The sequence below is a fragment of the Cataglyphis hispanica genome, chromosome 16 (genome assembly GCF_021464435.1).
Source record: "Cataglyphis hispanica isolate Lineage 1 chromosome 16, ULB_Chis1_1.0, whole genome shotgun sequence".
Lineage (NCBI taxonomy): Eukaryota > Metazoa > Arthropoda > Insecta > Hymenoptera > Formicidae > Cataglyphis > Cataglyphis hispanica.
The window spans coordinates 796,679-823,421 of record NC_065969.1 but is presented as its reverse complement, the minus strand read 5'-3'; the positions used below and the strand labels follow the sequence as shown (position 1 = coordinate 823,421).

At 30.9% G+C, this 26,743-nt stretch overlaps 2 protein-coding genes and 2 long non-coding RNA genes across 4 annotated transcripts in view; 2 read left to right on the top strand and 2 right to left on the bottom strand.

Moving 5' to 3' along the window:
- Positions 1-1,313: 1,313 nt before the first annotated feature.
- Positions 1,314-4,855, bottom strand: LOC126855632 (uncharacterized). The gene is made up of 3 exons (XR_007688274.1): positions 4,306-4,855; positions 2,929-3,076; positions 1,314-2,323 (listed from the first exon to the last, which is right to left on the bottom strand). It is a non-coding gene; the product is annotated as an uncharacterized LOC126855632 (long non-coding RNA).
- A 10,541-nt stretch (positions 4,856-15,396) lies between these two features.
- Positions 15,397-16,917, top strand: LOC126855622 (uncharacterized). Its single transcript, XR_007688264.1, has 4 exons — positions 15,397-15,652; positions 15,744-16,184; positions 16,346-16,470; positions 16,822-16,917. It is a non-coding gene; the product is annotated as an uncharacterized LOC126855622 (long non-coding RNA).
- A 4-nt stretch (positions 16,918-16,921) lies between these two features.
- LOC126855609 (F-box only protein 21-like) overlaps positions 16,922-26,743 on the top strand; it is a 102,614-nt gene continuing 92,792 nt past the window's right edge. Inside the window, exon 1 of the mRNA XM_050603424.1 lies at positions 16,922-16,962. The gene's annotated coding sequence lies outside the window, so the exon portion shown is untranslated. The remainder of the gene's footprint in view (positions 16,963-26,743) is intronic.
- LOC126855702 (testis-specific serine/threonine-protein kinase 2-like) lies at positions 19,376-25,778 on the bottom strand. Its single transcript, XM_050603570.1, has 3 exons — positions 25,503-25,778; positions 22,517-22,717; positions 19,376-21,197 (listed from the first exon to the last, which is right to left on the bottom strand). Exons 1-3 carry the CDS (start codon positions 25,776-25,778, stop codon positions 21,168-21,170), a joined length of 507 nt encoding a protein of 168 aa, XP_050459527.1. The 3' UTR covers positions 19,376-21,167.

The window sequence follows — 26,743 nt, the reverse complement described above, 5'->3', positions numbered from 1 at the left end:
CATTTAAATGCAAATTCTTTTCGATGGCAGGGAATGTGTTTCCAGCTAGAAAAACGATGCGAAAGAATGTCGCCCCGGAACTCAAGCACGCGCTTTCGAAAGGTACTACACAGACTCGCAAAAGGGACATCGCGAATGTTATCTGAGAAAAATCCAAATGTCCAGCTTAGAAATATTCCACTATTGTCACACTGAAAAAAATGAGCTAAATTCAAAAAATTTTTTTTATTTAATAAAATTATTTATTTAAGTACATACTTGCAAAGGAATTAATTATTTCAATCAAGCAGCAAATATATTTAAATTAATAAAATATATATAAAGTAAAAACAAAGTATGTTTTTATTTAATTAAATAAGAAGAAATATATGTTTGTTAACATTTTATATTAAAATATTAAATAACTAATTTTAAAAATTATAATTTCTATTATATGTGCGATAATAATAATAATAATTTATTTATATTAATAATATTAATAATTTATTTATTATAACAAAACGTTTTTGGAATCAAAATATATATTTATTTATGTAGAAAAAAAAACAAAATTAACAAAATGTATTTATTTGATTAAGAAAAATTTTATTTTTAGTGTAAATAAATTAATTTATTTGTGTTATATATGTATGTGTGTGTATTAGTATTATTTAAATTACATTACGAGACTCCGATAAATCAAAAAAATATAAAAGACGAAATGTAGAAATAATATTATGAAAAGATTGTAATAACATAGAAGCTATTTGCGATGCGATAGAATAAGGGCTGTTTTAGCGAGCGTGATGAATGCTTAATGTTGTATAAAGTTAAAACAAAATATATTGAGGTGGCACACGTTACATCGTTTTAGAAATGATTCAAAAATATGTTTGTTTAAAATGTTTTCTAATTGATTTTCAGAAATGTTTTTTGTAAATCATAATGTCCACTCGAAAAATATTCAAAAAAACAATTGTTCAAGATTTATGATATATCTTATAATTTTAAATTTATACATTACTTCCCGTAAAATTTATCCGCAAAAATTATAGTGTTATACAAAAAGTTAACACTATACAATTTAATATATATGATTATAACTATGTTAATTATTACGTAAAATATTTTTTAACTTATCTTGATTAATTATCTTGATTAATCTTGACATATACATATATTAAGTATAAAGACAAAATATGGCATCTTTCTCCTAATTATTTTTGATCATATTTAACTTTGAGAAGTAATATTTTTAATTATGTAACAATGATACACAAATGAAAATTATAACTTTGCATCTGCAAATTTTTACTATGGCAAATAATAAAATATATTAGGTAAATGTTAATTTTAAATTCTATTATGTTGTATACAATAATTTGTTCTATAAAATTATGATGGTTTATCAATAATACAAAAAATAAATTGTTATTTAAAAGTGTATTATAAATTAATGAGAGTTAGAATTAATTAAAATTAAAATTATTTCTCCGTGTAACAACGGTGTAGTTTGAATGTTTTCCAAACAAAAGCTTGCATTTGGAACATAATAAGTGCTTTTTAAACTAGACAAGTACTTCCAGATTTCAATATTATTTGTTTGGTGGACATATTAAAATAAATATTTAATGACACGCTTATGTAATTTGATATAATTTGATATTTTTTATTCATTTTTTCAATTTGCGTCTAAATATTACAATTTTAACTCTAAAATCTTCGAAATACATCAATATATTCATAAAAAAGTTCTGTTGCAATATAACATACAACAAATTTATACATTTTAACGTGATGAACGTTTCTGTTTGGCAAATATTCTGGCTATTGCAGCGGAATCGTTTGGATATTGTCTTTCTAAGCTTGCATTCGGTACGTAATGTGTACCTTCGAAACTGGAAAAGTACCTTCCAATTTCGATATTTTTAATTTTTTTCGGTGAACAAATCCGTAGTTGGTCTAAAATAAAAAATTATACGCCCACATTTACATTGTATATAAGCCACCAAAAAACACATATGAGTATGTAATCTATAAGAATGCTACTAAAAAGCATAACATATTGTATCATTATCGGTAAAAATAATGTAGAGCGGTTGACGGTCTGAAACTTTTTCATATTTACAAATGTCAAAATGTATATACATCAGACGTTGCAAATTTGGAAACCTAATAGTCCAATATTTCAATTTATCTTTTTCATTATATTGGCGATGCCATCCAACGATCACGTCGTAATGCTTTTTGGTAGCCAGTTATGCTTTACAATCATCCTTACAGCAAAGTTAACCGTTTTTGGCCTTCTTTTTAATAGTTTATCTACTACAGTGTCAGATCTAATCTATAAAAACGTAATAGCAAAGTTCAATCGATATTTTGTCACACATGCAATTCTTAAAATAATGTAATGTAGTGACTTAAGTTATAAATAATTATAATTAATATAATCTCTTTAGATATTGATATATGAATATATTAAATTATTATACAATGTGTTTTAATCTACCTCTATTAAATTTGTAATATTTTCGCATTTAGTTTCAATATCTATGTTTCCTTCGTTAAATTATTATACAATGTGTTTTAATCTACCTCTATTAAATTTGTAATATTTTCGCATTTAGTTTCAATATCTATGTTTCCTTCGTATATGCAATATTCATCTAGGAACTTGCGGAAGACATTAAAATTCCAGCCGCAATATAAATGACAATTATTACGTACTATTTCATACTCGAAAGTTTTTATTATTTTTTGTATCATCTAAAAAATATACATGTAAAGAAAATTTCAATTATAGACAAAAGAGTAAAAAGAATTTTGTTACATTTTTTCATCAATTTAATATGTATTAAGATTTATTAAATAAATGTATTAATTACAAGACTTAATTAATTGTTGTTTTTAATCATTTCCGTTAAAATTTATAAAAAAATTATCCTATACCTCAATTTGATCATCTTCTAATGTCTCCATTAATGTAAAATTATTATTTTGATATCTCCTTCTGATGATGTTTAACGGATAAACGGTGTTGGAGTGTTGCGTATTTGCCATATAAAAATATTCTGCATAATCCCAATTGTTTGTATTACTGAAAATAAAAAATTTATTTTATATACACACATACACACACCACGCACACGCACACGCACACGCACGCACACACACACACACACACACACACACACACACACACGCACACGCACACGCACACGCACACGCACACGCACACGCACACGCACACGCACACGCACACGCACACGCACACGCACACGCACACGCACACGCACATGCACACGCACTACGCACACGCACACAGCACACGCACACGCACACGCACACGCACACGCACACAGCACACGCACACGCACACGCACACACACACACACACATATATATGCATTTAACAAACATATAGAATGTTCATTGTAATTAATATTTATAATTTCTCTAGCATTTGCGACAGACTGATTAAAAATGTTGTGCATACATCTAAAATGCATAACAAGTTACATTTTGAGAAATCTATCGGAGAAATTTGACAATAAATTTTTTTCAATATAAAAAAGGATTGATGTTTAATACGTTTTAAAAAATACATATTTTTTTAAATAAATTTTATGTGTTATTTTGCATATAAAATCATTATCATCTTATATTTGTTAACATAAAGTTATAAAAAATTAATATATAGTTTCTGTATTAGTGAAATATAATTTATAAAACGTAATTTTTTTAAATCTAAACATTGAAATATTTATTTTACATATAGAGTGAATAAAAAAACATTTTTGTAAAAGAAATTATATTGTTCCATCTTAAGATTTAATTAATCTTTTATAAAAAAAAAGAGATTTTGATTAATTTTTGGTATGTGTGTATTACGCGCGAGCTAACGTTTTGTTAAATTTTCGAGAAAAAAATATTTAATGCTACGATTTTTTTTTATTAATTTAAAACAAATAAATAATCTAAGAAACTGTAAAAATATCTTTACAAAAAAATGTATTTATCAAAAAATATTGAGCAATAAATTAAAATAATACTTAAAATCTTGATTTCCATATGACTACAATATCATTATCGTCATTTAATTTTAAATGGCTATGTATGCCGAGCCTTCGAGCTACGATATGATACGTGACAGTCAAAAGATATATTCGGAAACAATCTCCAATCTATGTAAAATTATATTAAATTATATTAAAAAAATTGTATATTGAACATTCATAAGATTATAATTATATAAAAATTATAGTTATATTTGTGTCGGGCATAACAAATTATTATTATAATTTAATATAAATTAGAATAACTTACATATTCTATATATTTGGTTTCGAGAGGTGATAACATTAATAATTGATACAATTCATGGCCCTCTAACTCCGAAAATATATATTCTTCGAGAATACCCACAATTTGATTTGATTCAGTGTCATCCCAGAAATTGTCATCAATATTGTTATCTGTTCAAAAAGCAAATAACTTTCGTAAAAAAAAACTCGTAGAAAGAATTGTATGAGTTGGATAGCTATTTCTTAAACGAAGTAATACTCTTTGAGCTATTCTATCTAACCACAACTTTATAGCTGAATAAGACATGTGTGGCACAAAATATTGCGCCATAATCGTTAATTGTTTTTCTAAAAACAATTTTGTGGTCGGCATTTTCCAAAATTTTATTTGTTTATATATAAATCGATACTGTTATAAACAGTAAAAAAGTAGCTTAAAGTTATATTCACGTGTCAAAACGGAAAACATTTCGCTGAAAAAAAGTTTACTTATTAATTATACAATAATTACATTAATTTATAATGTCAATAACAATTTGATTCATTGAATTTTTTACCATGATTTTTTTGCAGACATTCTATTTATCTCGTTCCACACAAAATAATACGTCATGGAATTTTTAGCAATTGAAAGCAGAAAACGCTCCAAATGTGTTTTGTCGATATCACGTAATTTATTTTCTGACATCCACATAATATTTTAACATCTGGATACAATTTAAATCTGTTTTTACTCTTTTCTTGAAATTGATTTGTAGAAATATCTTTTTTTGTTTTTCTTTGTTATAACTTTTTTCCGCGATAGGACAGCTAAAATTAAGAAAGATATTCGTCAAAAATTATATTATACAATTATAACATATTAAATTTAGCGCAATAAATTTTTTAAAAATGTAATTTTTAAGATACATACGTATAAATTTCATATAAATTACATATACATTAATATTCAAAATAAATTAAAAAATTTATAAATAATAATATTGATTTTTCTATTTAAAAGATGAATATAATTTAATCTTTTAACCAAACTTTAATTACCACAATAATAATGGATAGTAACTTATACGATACACTCATATGCACAATGTATTATCGAGATCGTACCTGCTACAATAATATAGCATCCTTTAAGTTTGTTATTTTAAATTATACTTAAATGAGAGAAATCGAGTGAAAACTAAATGTATTTAGTTACTTATTTTTGTTACCACCGGTTGTACCACGAGAATCACCGATTACCCTATATATATTTTCCACATTTTTATAGTAATGTATGCAAATTGTTTTATGAAAATTGTTTAATTAATGAAATTGGCAAAAATGCATAAAAGGTCACATCTTACTGATTTTATCGCTAGGCGATGTTGTATAGAGGAAGTTGTGCTGAATAATTCCTCGCAAAAATCAAGTGGGGAATGGCATTGATTTAGGAAATATAAGAAATTAAAGTTTGACAATAAAGTTTGTAAATGCCGTAATAATCAGTTATTTTTGACTAAAAAAGTCTGTTTACGATTTTTACATATAGGCGAAGGAGAGGCGAAGCTCCTGTACATCCACTCCAAAAAAATTCTAACCTAACCAAATAATGTTTTATTTCTCCGAGAATTTTAATGTTTTATTTCTATTATTTCATTGTTTTATTTCTTCGGAAATTTCTCTCTCTCTCTCTCTCTCTCTCTCTGACGTAGTATTACATTTTTTCATGGCTAAAGATAAAAGCCGCGTTTATAGAATTACGTCTTTTTATGGCTAAACGGAAAGCAACTATCATTTGCAGCAATTTTTAGTTTAATTTTTGTTTCTTTTTTTCTATAAAATTATAATAATTTGATAATATATTGTAAATATGGAAGTAAATAAAGATTTTAAATGAACAACTCTCTGAATTAGATGAATTGCTCTTTCTTATCCTTGTCTGCAATAAAGAATTTCCTGTATATATTCCAACTACAAAATAATAAGTGATTTAAAACACGATATAAAAAGCAAATTTTTAAAATTTTATTCTTGTTTTAATTGCAGAACCTTGCAGTTTTAGAATTGTGGAAAAATTCTTGATCACGAATGTGTTAATTAGCATGACAATGAATAAGGATGAAAAATTAACCGAAGAATATCTGTTATTGGATCGTAACAGTTGTTTGTACTCCGACATGGAAATGGAGAATAAGATGGAAAGGTATGTTTCTTATTACATATTGGCGCAACTCGACGTTTTGAAAAGGTTCCTTAACAAAAACATAGTTTTCTCGCACGATGTTGATGGTGCTGATCTCGCGAACTTCATGCAATTCAATGCCGTTTGACGAGTTTTTCACGTATGTGGATATCTTAAATTTTTTGCGTTTTCTCGAAAATGGACATACACGTTTGATACCAATGATGATATAAATTATATCTCGAAGAAACACATTATAACTCGAAAGAGACGATATGTTCAATATTCCATCGAGTTTGACTGTGCGTAAAATCAAATATTCTTTCAATCGCGAATACACTCAATAAATGTACATAACTGAACGTGATAAAATTTTGAAACAACATGATAGTGATGGTGGTTAACAGATTTTGAACTGTCAGGTTCTTCTCCAAGTTAATTTCATTGTTGCTTCTTCAATTTTGAAGGGATTTATTACGTGCCAAATGAAAACTTAAGAAGACGTTATTCAAATGATACTGCTGCAATAGCTGAAATACTTACTAAACAGTAGTTTTTATTATTTTAAAATATACAACAGTTTCCTCAACAATATTTTTTAATTTAGCTCTCATTATGAATCTGATTATGCATATGCAGGGTGTCTCACAACTTCCGTACAATACTTTATTAACGTGTCTTAGAAGTAAAATAGGGTCAAAAATTCTAATACAAAAATTTTAAGATTGCAATAGTTTCTGAGCGATCAAAGTTCGCCAATAATCTCATGTAAAACTCGCAGGCTCATAACTATACTTATACGCATATCTATTATCTGTTATTGATTGTTTTAAGTCAAGTGATATTAATTTTTAGTGCCCATCTGATTTTATTTCATCGTTTATTATATATTACGCCTACATCGTACATTATGGCAATAAGCTAATATTAACAAATTATAAATCATACGGAAAACTTAATAAGTGGATATATTTTTGTTTTATATGTAAACTAATTTGATTATTTTTAAAATTTTTGTATTTTGAAAAAATAAAATAATTTATTAAAACCACACAATTTCACTTCTTTCTCAAAATTTGAAAAAAAAATAAAGAAACAAAAGATAATAATTGATTTAATTTTGACAAATCTTTGATTAAGAAAAAAATGTTGTCTTTTCGTAAATGTGTGAGAATATTACGTTCTACAATTTAAAAAATTAAGAATTAAATAATATAATAATAATAAAATAATTAAACATTATTAATTGCTCTATGAAGGCTACGTACGAGCATGTAGGACACTCTTCTCATCGCTTCACCGCTCGACTAGTATCCCATTACAGTAGGACGTCTCTTCTTGTCGCGCGTTTGTACAAAACGCGGATTGACCTATCTTTTTTAATTAATTTCTTATTAATTGTCGTAAAAATCGCAAAATGGTAGAGGAGTTTCCTAACCAGTTTAACATGCGTTATGTGCACACGAAAGATGATCCGCGAATTATGGGACACCCTGTATACTTCTCTTGATTTACTATTTCCGAAAATTAATCTCTTAAAACTGATGTCATCCTTGAATTATGAAATTGCCTTCAAGATTAAGCGTAATTTTTTTTTAACATTTTATAATTTTTCAAATTTTGAAAATAATTTATAGGAAAAAAAAAATCTTTCTTGTTAACCACATAATTTTTCAAAATTCTCCAAAATTCATCATCAGTTAAAATCCCTAAACAAAATTTTCTCATATTTTCATTGTATAACAATGGACAAACGAAAATATGAAAAGAGCGAAAAATCTCTTTGAAATAACTAAAACAAAACGCCTAAACGCCATAAATCTCTAGAAAAGTGATAAAAGAAATTGTTGTGAAATTTTTTTTCAAGAATTATTCATTCTTGTTTTACTTTTTCAGTTTTTATTTTTGACCAATCAAAACCATAGAGAACTAGAAATCTGTTTAAACATTTCGAAGCATTTCTGCAACGCTGAACAAAGTGCTTTGAGTCTACATCATATCAAACTGGTGGTGCACGTTTCAGATGTATAACATATACTTATATTTATATATATATATATATATATATAAAATTTGTAAATAATGTAATGTAAATAAAACTTATATATATATATATATATATACTATATATATATATATATATATATATATACATATATATATATAAGTATATAAATAAAATTTGTGATACGAAACCAATAAATAATACTCATTACCAGTTATTTTGCTGAATTTTTCTGGTGGCTACAATAACAGATTTGCCCGACGATGTGATTATTATCATTCTGGGAAGGACGAGCTTCGAGGATATCATAAATTTTCAGTCCACGTGCAAAAGACTTCAGCAGATAACACTATCCAATAAGTTTTGGGAAAGGAAATATTATCAGAGGTATTTTGTATTTATAAGTACTTTATATTATTATTATATAATTTAATTTATTGAAATTAATTTGTTTATATCTATTTCGTGTGTATGACTGTGTATGTGTGTATGTGCGTATGCTTATTGAATCAATAGAAAGCATGTTTCTGATGTTACAATTTAATATAATTGTAATAAGAAATCGTAATTTAATAAAGCCGAAATTTTTATGCGTGTAAAGACTTGACTAGTCATTGTAATATACATCGATCAATACCAAGTTTTCAAAAAACTTACTCTTTTTTCTAGAACACAAAAAGAATATTAGAATATATAGATCTGTTATTATTGTGATAATTATAATTTGATTAAAAAAGTAAATTATATCGTTTTTCTTAAATAGAAAAATCTATATTTTTATTTATATTTTTTAAATTTGTTTTAAGTATTAATTTATATATAATTATAAAATTTAATTATTCTTTAAAAATATTTTTTTTTTAATTTATTGTTGATATTGTGGCATTGTTTAATATAAATAAAACCTTTTTTTGTTTTCTTTTTTTTAATTTTAGCTGTTCTACTGCAAAAAATAAATATAACAAAACGAAACAGAAGAAAATATTTCATCAAATCAATTTCAAAGAAAAACTAAAAGCAGGATTATATCATGTTCAAAAGTTTCAAAATTATGTGTCTTTGATGTCAGAAAATAAGTTAACTGATATTGACAAAAAACAATTCGAACACCATTTGCGTTCAACTGTTCAAATTTCCATGACGTATAATCTTGTGTGGAATGAGATAGAAAGAATTTCTACGCAAAAATTATAGTAAAAAATTCAATCGTTATTTACATTATAAATTAATGAAATTATTGTATATGTAATATATAAATCTTTTTTCAGCGAATTGTTTCCCAATTTGACGCGTAAATATTACTTGAAGCTGACTTGTCAATACCTAAAACAGTATCGATTTATACTGCGACGACTTTTCCCTCCGCGAACTCTGCGCGCGTCCAACGTCGCAACAAAGACACATAATTTTGGAACTTTTGAACATGATATAATCCTGCTTTTAGTTTTTCTTTGAAATTGATTTGATGAAATATTTTCTTCTGTTTCGTTTTGTTATATTTATTTTCTGCAGTAGGACAGCTAAAATTAAAAAAAAGAAAACAAAAAAAGGTTTTATTTATATTAAACAACGCCACAATATCAACAATAAATTTAAAAAAACATCTCTCCGTCGCGCGGATGTTCCGTTGCGCCGACGAACGGGAGTACGATTCGCCGGTCGGGAGATGAAAAAGGGATCGTCGACAAAAACACCGTGAATTAAGAATCAGTTATACGTTGAGAGGGAACGGGATGGAAGGTGTTCCGCGCGTGCCGTGACGAAACCTTAAAACTCTCGAGAATTGAAATTGGGTGCCAGATACGGTCTTGCACGTATCAATTCGTCAAATACGCGAGATAGGCGCGAAAAAGACGCGAAGAAAGAAGTCGATTTCGTCGCGGGCGGACTAGCTCACCTAACGATAGAGGGACAGGGCGGATGTTGGATGAACGATATATGAAGACAAGAGGCGATCAAGACAGAGCGACAAACACGCGTAAAAGAAATTAAATTCGTCAAACGTAACAAAAAAATAACAGCTTTATTAATTTAGAAAAGGTGCGTCCGAATGATAAACAAAGATTAACGGTGGTATGCTTGTTGTCGATAAATTCGCGGAAGCGAGTCTGGGTGTTAGAAACGTCTTAGCGCCACAGAAAATAAGACGCCGTTAAATCAGAGCCGATCGGGCCTGGGCCCGAGCGCAATTATACCGGATCGATTATCGGACCCCTCGTGGATCGATAATATTTCGCTCGCTATTCTAACATGCCGTACGGTTACAACATGTATCCAATGCACTCCTAGCATGCACCGCGCACACTAGCTCGCAACGCTCAGAACAATATTCCGTACCCTCCGCGAAATCACTCTATCACTCATCCATTTTAACGCATATGATTCGACAAAGAAAATAATAAACCGAAATATCCGCACGAAACGCACTCACCCTCGACGGTTAACAACGGGATACATAATCGCGAGACACACTTACACTCGGCGATTACTCACACATACACGACTTAGATGCTAGACGGGCGAGAAATTACGCGACTAATATATTACGCAGTAGTCCCGGTCCGCGATCTCCAGAGAGACGATACAGACGGTATAAAACGCGCAATATTAATTTAATCCAACACTCGAGACGCTTCGGAGCTCGAATCGCTTGCCGACGTGGTCATGTCGCCAATATAATTACGCTACAACGACGCGATAATCGCTAAACTTCCGAACGGAGCTCAAACGCAAACACAACACTAAATTACGACTACGACGGCAGAACGACGCGATCCCGATATCGCGAACATGCGTGGCTACGATACGAGGGGATAACCTCACCGATAACGCAGCTCTCTCCTTGGAAGTCCCGGATCTGGTGGGCTCTTCTTCCTCGGTCTCGCTCTCGGAAACCCGCGAGATCTTCTAGCCCTCAGCCGGACTCTCTCCTCTCTCGCACGCTCGTTTGGCTCGCAAAGATCACTCGCACGTGTAGCCCTTTCTCACGCTCGCGCCAGTCTGATCCGGGAACACCACGATCTAGAATCAGTAACGCCGGGCCAGCCGGGGATGCGCAATCAGGGTGCGTGTTATTACGGCCAATCACGCGATAACACGCGAGGCAGCCGTCTGGCGGCACGCTCATGATCGTGCCAGGGGTGCGCGCACCCCCGAGATCGCGATCAATATTTTTCACGTGGCCCTTCTGAGAGGGCCTCGGCGAGTCCCGCCGGGATCTCGGAAGCGCGGAACGCACTGGAGATCCTCGCTGCCCTCCTTTCTTCCCGCCGTGCTACGCGGCGATGGAGCTCCCTCGGGGTCCTTCGGGACACGTCTCCGCACGGTCCTGCGTCAAGACGCAAGGATCCTTCTTGTCCTCTCGCGCTTCTCGCCTCGCTTCCGAATTTGGTGATTGATAATTCCTTTCCTTTTTCCGTTCTCTCGAAGGTCGTCTTCCGAGTTGTTGTGATCGTTGTTTTTGGTGCGGCCGTTTTCACGCTCCTCTAATAAGACTCCCGTGTTGTATCGAGATAATGAAATAATAACAAAATTAAAAAAAGACGAAATAAGTCCGACAAATAACGCCCCTTTGGAGATTTCGGTACGGCTCTAATATTTTGAGACTGGCGCAAGCGCGTTTTCCGCGCTCAGCGATCGGAGAGAGATTCGGTGGACGCGCGCGAGACGGTAACGTCACAATACATAAGCAAATGAAACTTATGTTAAAGCCGAAGACAAAATTTCTTTTGGAAAAACAACTTACGATTATAGCGCAATATTTTTAGCCACATGTGTCTTATTGGGCTGTAAAAACATGGCTAGATGAAATAGCGTAATCAGTACTATCTCGTCTGAAAAATAAATATAGTAATCATTCAATTTGCACTACGGCTTCAGAACAATTTTCTTTTTGGAGAGATTATAATATTGATGATAATTTCTAGGATGAAACAGAATCAAGGCAAATTATGTGTGTTCTCGAACAATATATATTTTCCGAATTAGAGATTCCTGAATTTCATAAATTATTAATTTCCTCAACATTAGACTTTGAAGCCGAAGATATGAAATATGTAAGTAATTTTAAATTATTTTAAATTGTAATAATAATCTATAATGCACTGCACAAATTTAATTATATAGAATTTTCTATAATTATATAATTTTCATATTTTATCAATTTTCAATATGCAATTTTTCTAATATAATTTAATATAGATTGCAGAATATTTACAAAAATATCTATTAATTATCGCGTATCAGATCGTAGCTAGAAGACTCGGCATACTGTGCTTTCTGAAAACATATGAAGATAGGAGTAACGTAATTGGAGTTGTATGGAAACCAACATAGTAAATATGACTTTAGTGTACTGCTAAAACTCTTTTAATATACAGGGTGTCTCATAATAATTGCCCCATCCATAATGTACAGATAGAGCGAATCAAGCTTCACAAAAAAATGTTAAAGAACTTTCCTGTTTGGTTTAATCCGCTCTACTTTACGGGTGCGGCAATTATTATCAGACATTTTGTATAATTTTTTATATAGATTTCTATGATTTCTTAGAATATTTATTTGTTGTAATGAAATTTGTTTTGATAAAACAAAAGATCGTAGCATAAAAATATTTTTTTTCTCGAACACTAACACATTATATTATCGTACGTTATATATCCACATGCAAAAAGATAATAATAATCACTTTTTTTCGGTAAAAGATCAAAGTCATCATAAAATTTTTAAATGAAACAATATGATTTTTTTTACAAAAATGTTTCTTTTATTTATTTCGCACATAATATATTCACAGATTTAGATTAAAAAAAATAAAGTTTCATAAATTATATTTTACCGATAGAAGCTGTTAATTTTTTATAACTTTGTGTTAACATTTATGGAATGATAAAATGCAAAATAACCGATGGAAATTATTTAAAAGAAACTTAGTATAATTTTTTAAAATATATTAGACAATTATTTTTCATTTGATATTGAAAATAATATTATGTCAAATTACTTCGATTATTTTTAAAATGTAGCTTGTTGCGATAACTGAAATTTCTGCACATTTATAATCAGTCCATTGCAAATACTAGAAAAATTATAAATTTTAATTACAATGAACATTCTTTCTATATGTTTAAACGCATATATATGTATATAAAAATGTTTCTTTATAGTTTCAATGATACAAACAATGGGAATGATGCAGAGTTTTTTTATGTAAATCAGAATTCCAGTCTATTTTATCCATCAATTTTTTGTTATATCCATCAATGATTTGTTATATATACATACAAATATATTATATATATATGTAAAATATATATATGTAAAGTGTTACAAAATCAAAATAGTGAAACAAAGTTAATAACGCTTGTTGCCAATTGTTTTGTGAATTATTATATATATTAAATTTTTTCCAATGGCTACTATAACACAATTGCCCGAAGAGGTAATTACTATTATTTTGGAAAACGAAACCATCAGCATGGAGGATATTATGAATTTTAAGTGCATGTGTGAGAGATTTCGGCAAATAACATTGCTTCGCAAGTTTTGGGAAAAGAAACTTTATCAGAGGTATTTTTCTATTTCTAATTTTCTTATATCTATTTTATATCTATCGAATCTAATTTATATATATATACACTCGATAGATTTTTATGACTAACAAAGAAATTGTAAAATTAGAAAATTGTAAAAAAAGTAAAACTAAAATTATTAGTTGTTATTTCAATAATTTGTATTGCGTTTCAATAATTTATTATGTGTTTGTTGAATTAGTGAAAATTAAGCATGTTTTGATGTTACAATTTAATAGGATTGTAGTAAAAAATAAAGATTTAGTAAAACCAAAATCTTCATACATTTAAGGGCTTGATGAGTCATTATCTAATCTATATATTCATCAATGTATTCCAAGTTTTCTGATAAACATAGTTTGCTATTATTTATAGTTAATTATTTTCATAGATTATACTTTCAAAGTTTCTTTACCTAGGCTTTATTATTAAATTAGAAGCATAAAATATAATTCTATTTTTTAATATTTTTTTTTGTTATAACAATGTGTGTATCATTAATAAATTATTCTAAATTATAAAAAATGTAGTTCAGAAATAAATTTTTGTACTGTTGTATTAATCAGCTCTATTATATTTGTTTTATTTCATTTTATGGTTAAAAAGAAGTTTATTTTATTTTATATATAAGACATAAAGTACGCTATATTCAAATTTGTCTTATAATTTTTCATATTTTAATTTTAAAATTTGCTATAATATCATTGTTGATTATGTATAAAAATTTATTTATGTAATAATATTCAGACATTTTTTTATATTTTTTCATTTCAAATATTACTTTTAAAATATTTTTTTTATTCTTCATAAATAATTATGTTTTCATACTTAAATAACCAAATTTTTTTGCAACTTCCATCTTTTATGCTTTCCACAAGGTATTATAGTAATCCATTATATCTATTTGAAGATTATAAAGGTTATGTGATTTGCTGTATCATAAAATCTCCTTTCGGTTTTTATTCTCATTTTAATAGTATGTGTGGAATAGAAAATATTTTTTTTCATTTAGTTTTTACTTGATTTTTCTTATTTAAATTGAAGGAAAAGACTTAAATAAGATTATCGCAGCAATAGTTATAGCAGCAATTATAGCAATAGTTACAGCAACAGTTAATAATACATTGTATATATATGTCTACAAATTACTATCTATAATTATAAAAAAATATAATTTTTTTTAAGATTAATTTATATATTCTTTTTTAATAAAAAAAATCTATATTGTTATTTATAAATTTCATAATTTGTTCTGAATTTTAATGTATATAATTATTAAATTTATATGTATTTTAAGAAATATAATTTTAAAAATTTATGGCTGATATTATGGCGTTATATAAAATTTAGGTATTTTTTTTTCTAAATTTTAGCTGCCCTACTGCGGAAAAAAATATAACAAAGAAAAACAGAATAAAGTATTGCATCATATCAATTTGGAAAAAATAATGCAAGCAGGATTACATTATATCCAAGAGTTACAATATTTTGCAAATGTAGCGTCAGAAAATAAATTAAATAATACTGACGTAGAAAATTTGATGCGTTTACTGCGTTTAATTGTAGGAAATTCCATGACTTATTATTTTGTGCGGGATGAGATAAATATAAATTTTGTACAAAAATCAAGGTAAAAAAATTAGTAAACTTGTTATTAACATTACAATATATAATAAGTTAATATAATTAATTATTATGTATAATGTGTAAATTTTTTTTAGAAAATTGTTTTTCAACTTGACACATGAATATGCCTTTAAAAGAATTTTTAACTGTTTAAAACAATGTCGGCTTTTGTATAAACAAGTAAAACTTATGAATATGCCGAAGACGAAAAATATTTTGGAAAAACAACTTACGATCGTAGCACAATTTTTGCGCCACATATATCTTATTCGGTCATAAAAGCATGGTTAAATGGAATAACGTAGACAGTACTATCTCACCTGAAAATTAAACATCCCTCACATTCAATCTGCTCTACAGGTTTAGAGCAATTTTCTTATTGGAGAGACAATAATATTGAAGATAATTTCTGGAATGAAACAGAATCAAAGCAAATTATGTGCGTTCTGGAAGAGTATATATTTTCGGAATTGGAAATACATAAATTGCACCAAGTATTAAAGACAACAGATCTCGAAGCGAAATACATAAAATATGTAAGTTATTTTAAATTATGTCAAATTACAATAATAATATCATGATAATAAAAGTATGATAACAATTATCATTATAATAATATCTGTTGCGCAAATATAACGGTAATTTTTATACTTTACATATATTTTATATACAATTTATTTAATAAAATTTAAAACAGTTTGCAGAATCTTTTCGAAGACATTTATTGACTATCACGTATCACATCATAGCTAGAAGACTCGGCGTACGTTGCTATCTAATAAAATATGAAAATAATATTGGAATCATGTGTGAACCAAAATAGTAAGTAGAATTTCAGTTTATTGCTAAATTTTTTTAAATATTTCTGGATATATATACTCATGTTGTATATAAATATATATTATATATGCACATTTTTTTTTTAAACTTTCCTATGGTTTCTTGCTTATTTGACTTAAATGAAAAACGAAAGAGAAGATTGTAGCATAAAAATATTTTTTTATTTAATTTAACAAAACAACTTCTGTATATTATATACATACGTAAAATACATACATAAGTAAAAATAGTAAAATGTTAGAAAAATTATGAGTTTTAATTACAATGAACATTCTTTCTATATGTTTAAACATATATGTATATGTACATATAAATTATTGTTCTTATTTTCAGTTATACAAGTATTTGGTATAATGCAGAAATTTTTTATCTAAGTTCGAACTCCAATTTATCTTATCCATCGAACATTATCAGAAGATCATATCAAAATGGTATTTTTGGGAGGAAACTGTGAAATTATTCAATAATATTTCGGTTGGTAATTTTTTATATTTAATTTTTTATATTAATTTTAAGTAATTAATAAAAATAACTATCAATTATAAATCTTGCAAATAACGTTAATTCAATAATGCTTAATATATTTAAAATCAATGAGTAAAAGTAATGATTTTTTTTATTATTTTATCTTTAAACAAAATTTTCTTTATTTTTTTTTTAGGTGACAAGTTTTATAAAAAAAGATTACTACACAAAACTAAAATATCATAAACATGGTAATGATTTCAATTTTATTTCCTCTTTATTATACCAATGTTTTGCAGAATACGAGTACATTGCAGAATACATAAATATTGAAAGTATATACGAAATAATTATAACAAATTCAGTAAAGGTAAGTTATAACATATCTTATAATGTACTATTTTATATATTTAATACATCAAAAAATTATATTAATTATAATTATACTAGTTTACAAGGTATTGTGCCAAAGCATTTGAACACCGTTTCTAGAATAATATTCAACACTAAGCACATATTTGCCATCAAAACATTTCTATCGGTTCTTTTTCTATCGGATTTTTGGAATATAAAAATAGTCATTTTTATAATATGTAGTGAACTTTTGTTGAATTTAGAAACATATTAAAATTATTGAATTTTAAATTTTTGTTACACGTTTGCACGATATTTTTGTGAAATGTGATCCAATATAATAAAACTGAAAGAACAAACTGCAAGGCTAGTAAATACGTTTAAAAAAATTGTCTCAATGAAATTTTTCTGATGGCAGATTTAAATTCAAGGCAGATTCAAATTCCCACAATACATTAAATAAAGTTCGTTTTTGGCATTAAAAGAAATGTGAAATTTGTAAACTAGTATGTTATTTATAATTTAAATTATTGCATTATTTTAAAAATTATTTATGTAACAGAAAATTTATTAAATTTTGTTATTATATTCCCACAGATTAAGAGTTCCGTGTCTGGGTGGCGGAGAGAGAGTGGGCTTGAGTGTGCTGGGCAATAGAAAAATATAATAAAATAGAAAAATATAATAATTAATATAAAAATACAATAATTAATCCGAGTTGGATTAATCTATTTATTCGAAAACGCCATAAAATTCTTCACAAAACAAGCAATCTCTAATAAAAATGTTATTATTATTATGTTACGTCCGGTAGACTTCACGAATATTCCTTTTTTTTTTCTTCTCTAATATATAAATTATTGAGTCCTGCAGACCGCATGGTTGTTTTCTTTCATCGAAAATCCGTTAGCGACATAAATTTACGTTCTAAGAAATACTACGTCCGACAGAAAAAATAAGCAGGCGAAGTCTGGGAAGCAAGACTGTGTAATCTCGCTGTCGAAAGTCAGCGGATCTATAAATTTAACGTTACAACTCTGAAGGTTTGAGAATTTTAAACAAAAGATAACAGACGATCAAGCGTTAGAAATATAAAACCATGTGGAAGCGAACGACAAACAGACAGCGAGATATGCAAGCTCAAGCTCAAGTATCAGACCCAAGAATTCTAAGCAAAAAGCAGAGCGAGGTCCAGAACAATGCATAGAGGATCCAAAGTTGAAAACTCTCGACATTTGACACCACATACTTGCCTGCCAGACCACCCTCTTATGTTATCTTTTTATCATAAATTTCAAGTAAAATGTCAACCTAGGAGATTAAAGCAAACTGGGCATGACTCAATCCGTAAAATGAAAGCCTCACCCTCACCCGATAGCAACTACTCTCCATTGGTCAAAACTTAGCGAAGATCTTCACCAACACCTATGATCTAAGAATCTAGAGCAACGCCCTAGAAAAAATCGGAGGGCGTGATTAGAAACAACTATTCGTTAAAATAGATTAACAAACCAATGGAGAGGAGGAGCAAAAGGGCTTAAAAAACGTCGGACAAGACCACTCGACACACTCTCTAACGTTCTCTAAAAGTTTATCAGTCTCCTGACTGCATACTCCGAGATACTTGGTCGGAATTATATCAAAGTGCATCGTGTGCTCGCGAAATCACTTTGCGCCGCAATATTAGTGTAAGGACCCAAGGACTTTAAGGTGACCCGTCTCTCGATTCCGGCCCACAGTGTATTCCGAGGCAAGATTTTATCATAGTGCATCTAGTGTCATTAAGACTTTGTGAACCAATCAAGAACTTTACTGTGAGCGCTGAGAGAATCAACCTTCCCCCTCGACGAGCTCAAGGGCCAAGGTCTACCAGATTACATTTTGTAAACCAAGTATCATCGCACTCAATAAATAGTAAGTGCTTAAACTCTTCAACTAATTAGTCCAAAATAATTCTTGGTTAACCATCCAACTAAAAATCTTATTGAATATTCTCGAAATCCTATCGATCGTCAACAATTTAGAATTATTAATAAAATTAAATTATTATTATTACGTTTCTATTCTACTTCCCATACTTTCGAAACTCTTTATCAGTCACCAAGGGTCGTTCGCGTTTTGCGGAGCTACCCGTGATTCTGTCACTCTCTTTATCAGTCACCAAGGGTCGTTCGCATTTTGCGGAGCTACCCGTGACTCTCTCATTATATCTCTCTCTTATTATTCAGTTACCCAGGGTCGTTCGCGTTTTGCGGAGCTACCCGTGACTCTCTCATTATCTCTCTCTCTTATTCAGTTACCCAGGATCGTTCGCGTTTTGCGGAGCTATCCGTGACTCTCTCATTATCTCTCTCTCTCTTATTATTCAGTTACCCAGGGTCGTTCGCGTTTTGCGGAGCTACCCGTGACTCTCTCATTCTCTCACTCTTCCTTTCTATCAACTATCAAGTTCGTTGCAAACCCCAAGAATTATTTCGGATTTCTTTATATCCCCAAACCGTTTTTTTTATTTATTATTATATCCTCCCTCAGTGGAAGGAGTAAATCGGAAACGTTCCTCCCGTGCGTCGGTGAAGCATGCGCGTAACCGTCGGAATAGACGGCTTAGGAAGAGGTTGGCTCGGGCTCAGGCGGAAACTAACATTTCAAGCGATATTAACATTAATATTAATATTAACGTATCCACGGCTGACACTCCTCGCTTCCCTACCCCAGCTACTTCTCCTCCACCCCTCTCTACCCGTTTAAGATTGGAGTCGCCCACCCCCTTGATTATTATCCTGAGTGACTCCCCCTATTCTTCCCCTCATCGCCTCTCTTACCAGGAAGACCCCTCGAACTACGGGATATCGACAACGAAGCAGAGAGAGTATCCTCAGAGACCGAGGACTCGTCTCGGTCCGAACGGGAACCGTCACCCTATCGACAAAGCTTTTCCGAGGACCAGTTCCGCCACCGGATATTGGGCCAGTTCCCCCCGTTTTACGACCCACTTCCGGACGGAGCCATCTGTATAGGGCCCGGCCCGGTGGACCTCGAGGAGTTGCGGACCTGCCCGACAGCATAATCCCGTGGTTCGTCCCGGGGTGTAAGCATCTTGTCGCTGTTCCTATCAAAATCCTGTGGAGACAATTCCCCCCTTCTACATGCATCCTAGAGGAAATCCCGTAATACACACACACACACACACACACACACACACACACATATACACACTAAGACGCATAAATAAAAAAATAGTTGAAAACCAATGTATATTAAGTAGTAAGCTAAGGACAATGTTTATTTAGATAATACCAATAATTTGTTCTTGTGTTCTCATTCTTATTTTATTATAAAATAAATGTGAAAATTTGATATATAAATAATTTTTTTGTTTAACCCGTTCCCTATCTCATATCCCGAGATCGCACAAGGTCCCGTCCGGGATAATAAGGATTTAGTTCCTTTATCGAAAAGGGGACCACCGAACGAACGGCCTACTGACCGAGTAAAAGCGACCCTTCCGGTCGTTGACCTGTCTCAGGCCCCCGGTCAATTCGTTCGTCTCCGAGACACTCGTTGTCTAGCGTTTGTCTAGCGGAGTTAAATAGGTTACGCCCTCCCGTTGACCCTGACTCTAAAGGGTCTGGACGTAACAGTAACATGTTACATTAATGTTATCCTCCTTGGCATCGCTGGTCCACCGCCCAGCCTTCTTCGCGGATTTTTAATGAGCAAACGCGTGATGAAATCCCACACAGTATCACTCAGATGAATTGGCTTCGACGGTGGATAGCTCATCAGAATCCTCGAAATTTCGTGCTGATAGTTTTTGCCATCCAGCGAGAAAGGTGACGAATCAGTCAGCAATTTGTATGTTAGCACGCCCACGCTCCACCAATCGACAGCTTGTGTGATAATATTATGATAACATTATTTTATTGTTTTATAAATTATAATTGAAATAAAAAAGTTAAAATGAATGTACCTATAATAATGTAAATACAGGATGTTTCTAAATAAATGCGAAAAATTTTAGGAGATAATTCTTTATCGAAAATTAATTAAACATATACTTCTATATTCCTCCCTGAGTTACGTTCCTCCAAAGGGAGAAGTAAAAATTAAATTTTTATTATTTTTAAATATTGGACAAGTTAGAAATCATTTTCTTTAATATTTACTATAAATTTTTTTTATCACTTTATTATTTTTTTCTAAAATTCAACTTCTCATAACTTGAAACCTGTGTCATTTAATACAGTGCTATGAATAATAATGTATTTTTTTTCTGGAAAACTATTAATTTTACGAAAAAAATAAAAGAAATAAAAAAGTTTCTAAAGAAATCAAGCTTTTTAACGCATATTTTTAGATAATCACATTCCGGTCCGTTAAAAAGTTCTAAAAGCAACTAAAAAATAGGGATTTAAAGTTCTAATAGGGAATACAATTGAATAGGGGTTGTTAGTTTCATCCTCTTATAATAATATGAGAAGATTAAAAAAATATTAATGAGTATTCTTTCTACCAGTGGAAAATGTCCATGAAATTTCATTTTTCTTATCCACAAGTTGAAATAAATAAGAATTGAATTTTTATTTGCCTCTGAAAGAGGGACATAAAAATAAATAATATAATAATATAAATAATATAATAATATAAAAATAATATAATTTCTCAAGGAGGAACATAGAAGTATATATTTATATAAAAAATCTCCCATAATTTTTGACAAAGAATCATTTCCTAAAATTTTTCGCACTTAATTAAAAACACCTTGTATATATATGCTGTATTATGGCTGTATTATGAAACTTACTTATATTTGTTTTCAAAGTCTTTTCAAGTCTTTTTCAGGTCTTATTACCTTTTATTTGCACATTTTTCAATTAATTTAAAATTGATTGTTTATTTGCGAAAATTTAATTTGATACTCTACATTTCATCGCTTTTCAAACACGTTACGTAATAATTCATAAAAAATAATTACAAATTTAATTATACAGAGAAAAAGAGAGAGGAAAAGAGAGAGAGGGATAGAGAGGAAGGAAGAAAGAGAGAGAGAGAGAGAGAGAGAGAGAGAGAGAGAGAGAGGGAGAGAAGGAGAGGAATTAAAACAGATTAAAATAATAATCATAAATTATTATTAAAGAAAAAAGGCTGAGAAGGAAAGGAGGGTTAAATAACACGAGTAATGTGCAAATGTTAAAAGGTTTCGACTCACAAAATCGTGGCCGGTCGTGCCCCCTTGTATCAATTCCGGTGTCATGTACTCGATCGTTCCGCAAAACGAATAGCTACGCGCGTTGCCGTTTCTCTCGTGCGGTAGGAACTCCTTGCTAACACCAAAATCTGTTAATATGAGATGTCCGTCTTTATCCATCAGTATATTTTTGAGCTTGATGTCTCGATGGATTATGCCAAGCTGCAAGAAAATAGAGAAAAGTTCATAAATTTTCAATTTAACTTTTAATTAAATTGTTTTTGTGGAATTATCCTCTTTCGTCGCATTTTCTTTTCTTTTGCACAATATCAGATAATTAGATACGATAAACCAATGTCATTAAAAAAAAAGAATTGAAGCGGAAAATACGGTTTATCACTCATAATGCACAAAGAATCAATAGCAGAATAATTTTGATAAAAATAGCTTATTATCTTTTGTTTATGCATACTATTATTATTATTAATATTAATAATACATACATCATGGAGATGTTCTAGCGCCTTGCGACTTAAATATAAAAAAATTTAAAGAATATGAAAACGATTTTTCACCGAGACCCTCCTTTGTCTCGCAGCGAGACTCGGAAAACCACCACCGCCGCCAAGGAATCAGTCCTTGGAGGATTGTTCGAGGCTGGACTCGGCGAACAAGCCGGTCAGATCGTCGCCACCTCGCACGAAGACAAAACTGAGCGTCGCTTCTCCGAGCAAAGGCGACAAGATGTCCACCTCGAAAGCCATCTGGAGACCAACAACCGCGACGATTTCGGACTCGATTTATGCAAATCTGGGTAAGTTTAGGCCCATACAGTGCAACTGAGCACACAATCATCGCGGATCATTCTCGATGTTAACAGCCATATTCACACGGACCCGCGCGCCAGTCGCTTTTTAAAACGAGAGAGACGTCACTCTTGCGTGGGTACTGCGATCGAGCCACGTAATCCATATCGTGGATGATATGCACTTAACTCGCATCTTCGGGGAGGATAAATAATCTCTTGCTTAACGCGTCGCGTTTAATTAGATTTTGCGTGTAAAGTTGTAGCAATTGAAAGTGAAGTATAATTTAGATGAGTTCAAATTTTGATGATTATTTTTGTGCAATGATAAAAAGAGAAAGAGAGAGAGAGAGAGAGAGAGAGAGATGCGATATAAAATATATTTTTTCGAATTTGTAGTATTGAAAAATATATAGAACTCATTTATATAAACTGGCTATACTATTACATGCTTTTTAAATCCTGAAGAAGCGTTAAAATTATCCTTGAAAATTTATAATAATCTCTGATACATGTGTTATATCAATAATGATGTTTTTTTATAATATTCTCTTATTGGAAGAATTTATTTGTTATTCTTTTGGACAAGATTTAATTATCAAGCATTGGTATCATTCTGCATAAAGTAATATTGAACAATATTGATCGATATAGTTGCTTTTTATTTATTTTTTTTTACAAAGCAGATGATTTATCCGTTTATAAGATTACAATAAAAGGTTTGAGAATAGTTGATGAAATATATGAATGCTTTATTTGTTATATATCTATATCTATATCGATATAAAAGATGCTGCTTGTAAACTGTTCACTTTGTAAGAAAGCGAAAGCTGTGTAAGAGGTCAAATATTTTGTGTGTTCCGCAAATAAATGTATATTATGTAAAAAAAAAATCAAGGAGTCTTGTTCTCTTTTGATCATTGAAATCTCGATCGTTCTTATCTTTTGTGATAATTTAAGAACATGTATTCTCCCCCTTTCCTTCCCCCGATGCTATGGCTTGTTCGTTGCACCTTCGCATCTGTGCCCTCTCTCTCCCCCTTCTTCTTTTTTCTCCTCTTTTTAACGCGAATAACGTTCAACGCGCACGTAAACGCGCAGCTCCATTCAAATGTGAAATCGCGCGCGCATTTCGCATATTTACTTTTTTCTCTGTTTTTTTTCTCTCTCATTTCGCGATAGTTATGTAACGGTTGCATATGACATTACTCGTCAACTCGGACGGAATTCCTCTAACCGAAGCTGGGTGCAACTAACGCCGCATGCATTGCACGTACTGCGACTGTATCATCTGCGACTGTATTACCCTTTAGAGTTTTTAGCCAATCTAAGAATTAAACGTACGCTTGCGAAGAAAAATCCTGTTTCTGCTTTGTAAACCCAGTATAACAGGCGTTGTAGAAAAATCTTTTGACTGCGAGAAATATCCCCGCTTGATTTACGTTTGCATTGTCAACTTGTGCTTGAATTAATATGTAAATTTTACTATGTAGTAATATGTAGATTTTATTCAAATATATTCGAATATTTAGAGAAAGTTCGATATATTAAAGTTTGATTGACTACTTGAGTGATGGAGTAACAATTGCGAATGCTGGAATAATTTCAGCAATACTGCTAAATGAATAAATCATTTTGTGCAAGATGTGATTTTATGTGGAAAAATTAGAATTGATAAAACTTTACAAAAACAGACCCTATTCCAATGACCTTGATCTTGACATATGTTGTCAAGATCACTGTTCTAAGTATCCTCCAAAAGATTTTAAGTGTCACATTTATATTAACAAAAAATATGAAGAAAATTAATATTATACAATATTTTAAAAAAATAATTAAAAAAATTTGATTTTTTGAAAATAATAACACGTTTTTTCAATGTTTTCTTCAATGAAATAAAAATCGGTTTTTTATATCTCTACAGGAGAATGCCCGAATGTAAAATCTTGATTCATTCTCTGGCACTCGATTTTATTAACCGGATACCGAAAATCGCTTGCGTAAAAAAAAAATAATTTTCTTTATATTGAGAGCATTTGTCGCGATATGCGTGACCGACAAAGCTCGTAATGGGTGATCTAACGACGAAGTCGTTGCAATTTTATGCGCGACACGTGCGGATGTGTATCCATCGTTTGCAAGAATTTAGTTTGTCTCTAGATAGCTAGTCCCAGTTTCGTGACATGTCTTATGGTAACTAACCCGTGGCGCTTGACGAATGGCGGACGTATGCCTGCAGCAGCGGAGGATGTTACAGGTGAGGTGCGCAACGTCCTGGCACCTTCGAAACCGCAGTGTACCGCTAGTATGAGAGACCGTACCGTGTCCCAGCCTATCCCTAGGAGAACGCATAGTGATAATGTTACATCGGCCACTACGAACGTGGTAAATCAACATCATCAGGATTACGATATCGGCCTCGCGACCGTCAGATCCACTTCCAATTCGCCGAAAAGAGACTCCCTCTCCCTCGACCATTTCACCATGATTTCTCGCTCCGGGTTTTTAATAGCAGAATCTCTGATCAATTTAAAGCCGATTTTTCTTTAGCAATAATATTGAGAGGGAAAGATATCATTTTTCCTCTATTGTATTATTTTTGTAACTCAATCTCAAATTGAATTTTTATTAAAGTAAATTTCTTTGCTGAATTTAATTGCGCGCAAAAGGTATAGCTTTGTTGATTTCTCCATAAAGTTTATTTTACGGAAACCGCTTCTTTTCCAATCGCGTTTATAAATTGAAAGATATCGACATCTTTGAAGAAAAATTTATCTCCAAGTTAATTACAGAATTTGCTATAGAAAAAAGAAATATTTTTTAGTTTTAAAATATCCTATATATATCCTATATATATCCTGTATGCAATCAATTTTAATATCTTTGAATAAAAAAACAAACACCATAAAATGAATACTTAAGCTCCAATATTAATGTAGAAAAGAAGGATAAGTTTTTATCGCCTTTCATTGCCATCCGGAGTGCGGCTTCTGTGCAACTTGGTTGCAACGGTACAGCGTGTAATTGCGCATTTCAACAGACGTCCAACGACAACCATCTGTATGAGTGTCTCTCGAGTTTACCCTAGTGCGATTCCAATCTCGAGCTGCGTCATAGTCATAGATACGGTGACAGATTTCGCGGCGCCTGCAAGAGAAAGTCTGACAGTAGCGCGATGAGTGGAGAGCCCAAAGTTCATCATCATCAACCATTCGTGAGATTGACTTCGTTGTCATATTGTGGCAGCGAGACCGAAAGTGAGCTTTACGCTCCGTATACCTTTATACTGGCGACGAGGTTTGTTTTATTAGATTTCAAAAGTTGTACTTCAAATTTATACATCTTTTCTATGTAATAATTTTGAACTACTAAAGGGCGCGTAAGAGGATCAGGATTGGAATGATGACGAGCCGCGGATGGGTCGCTTAAGGTAAACGCCAGAT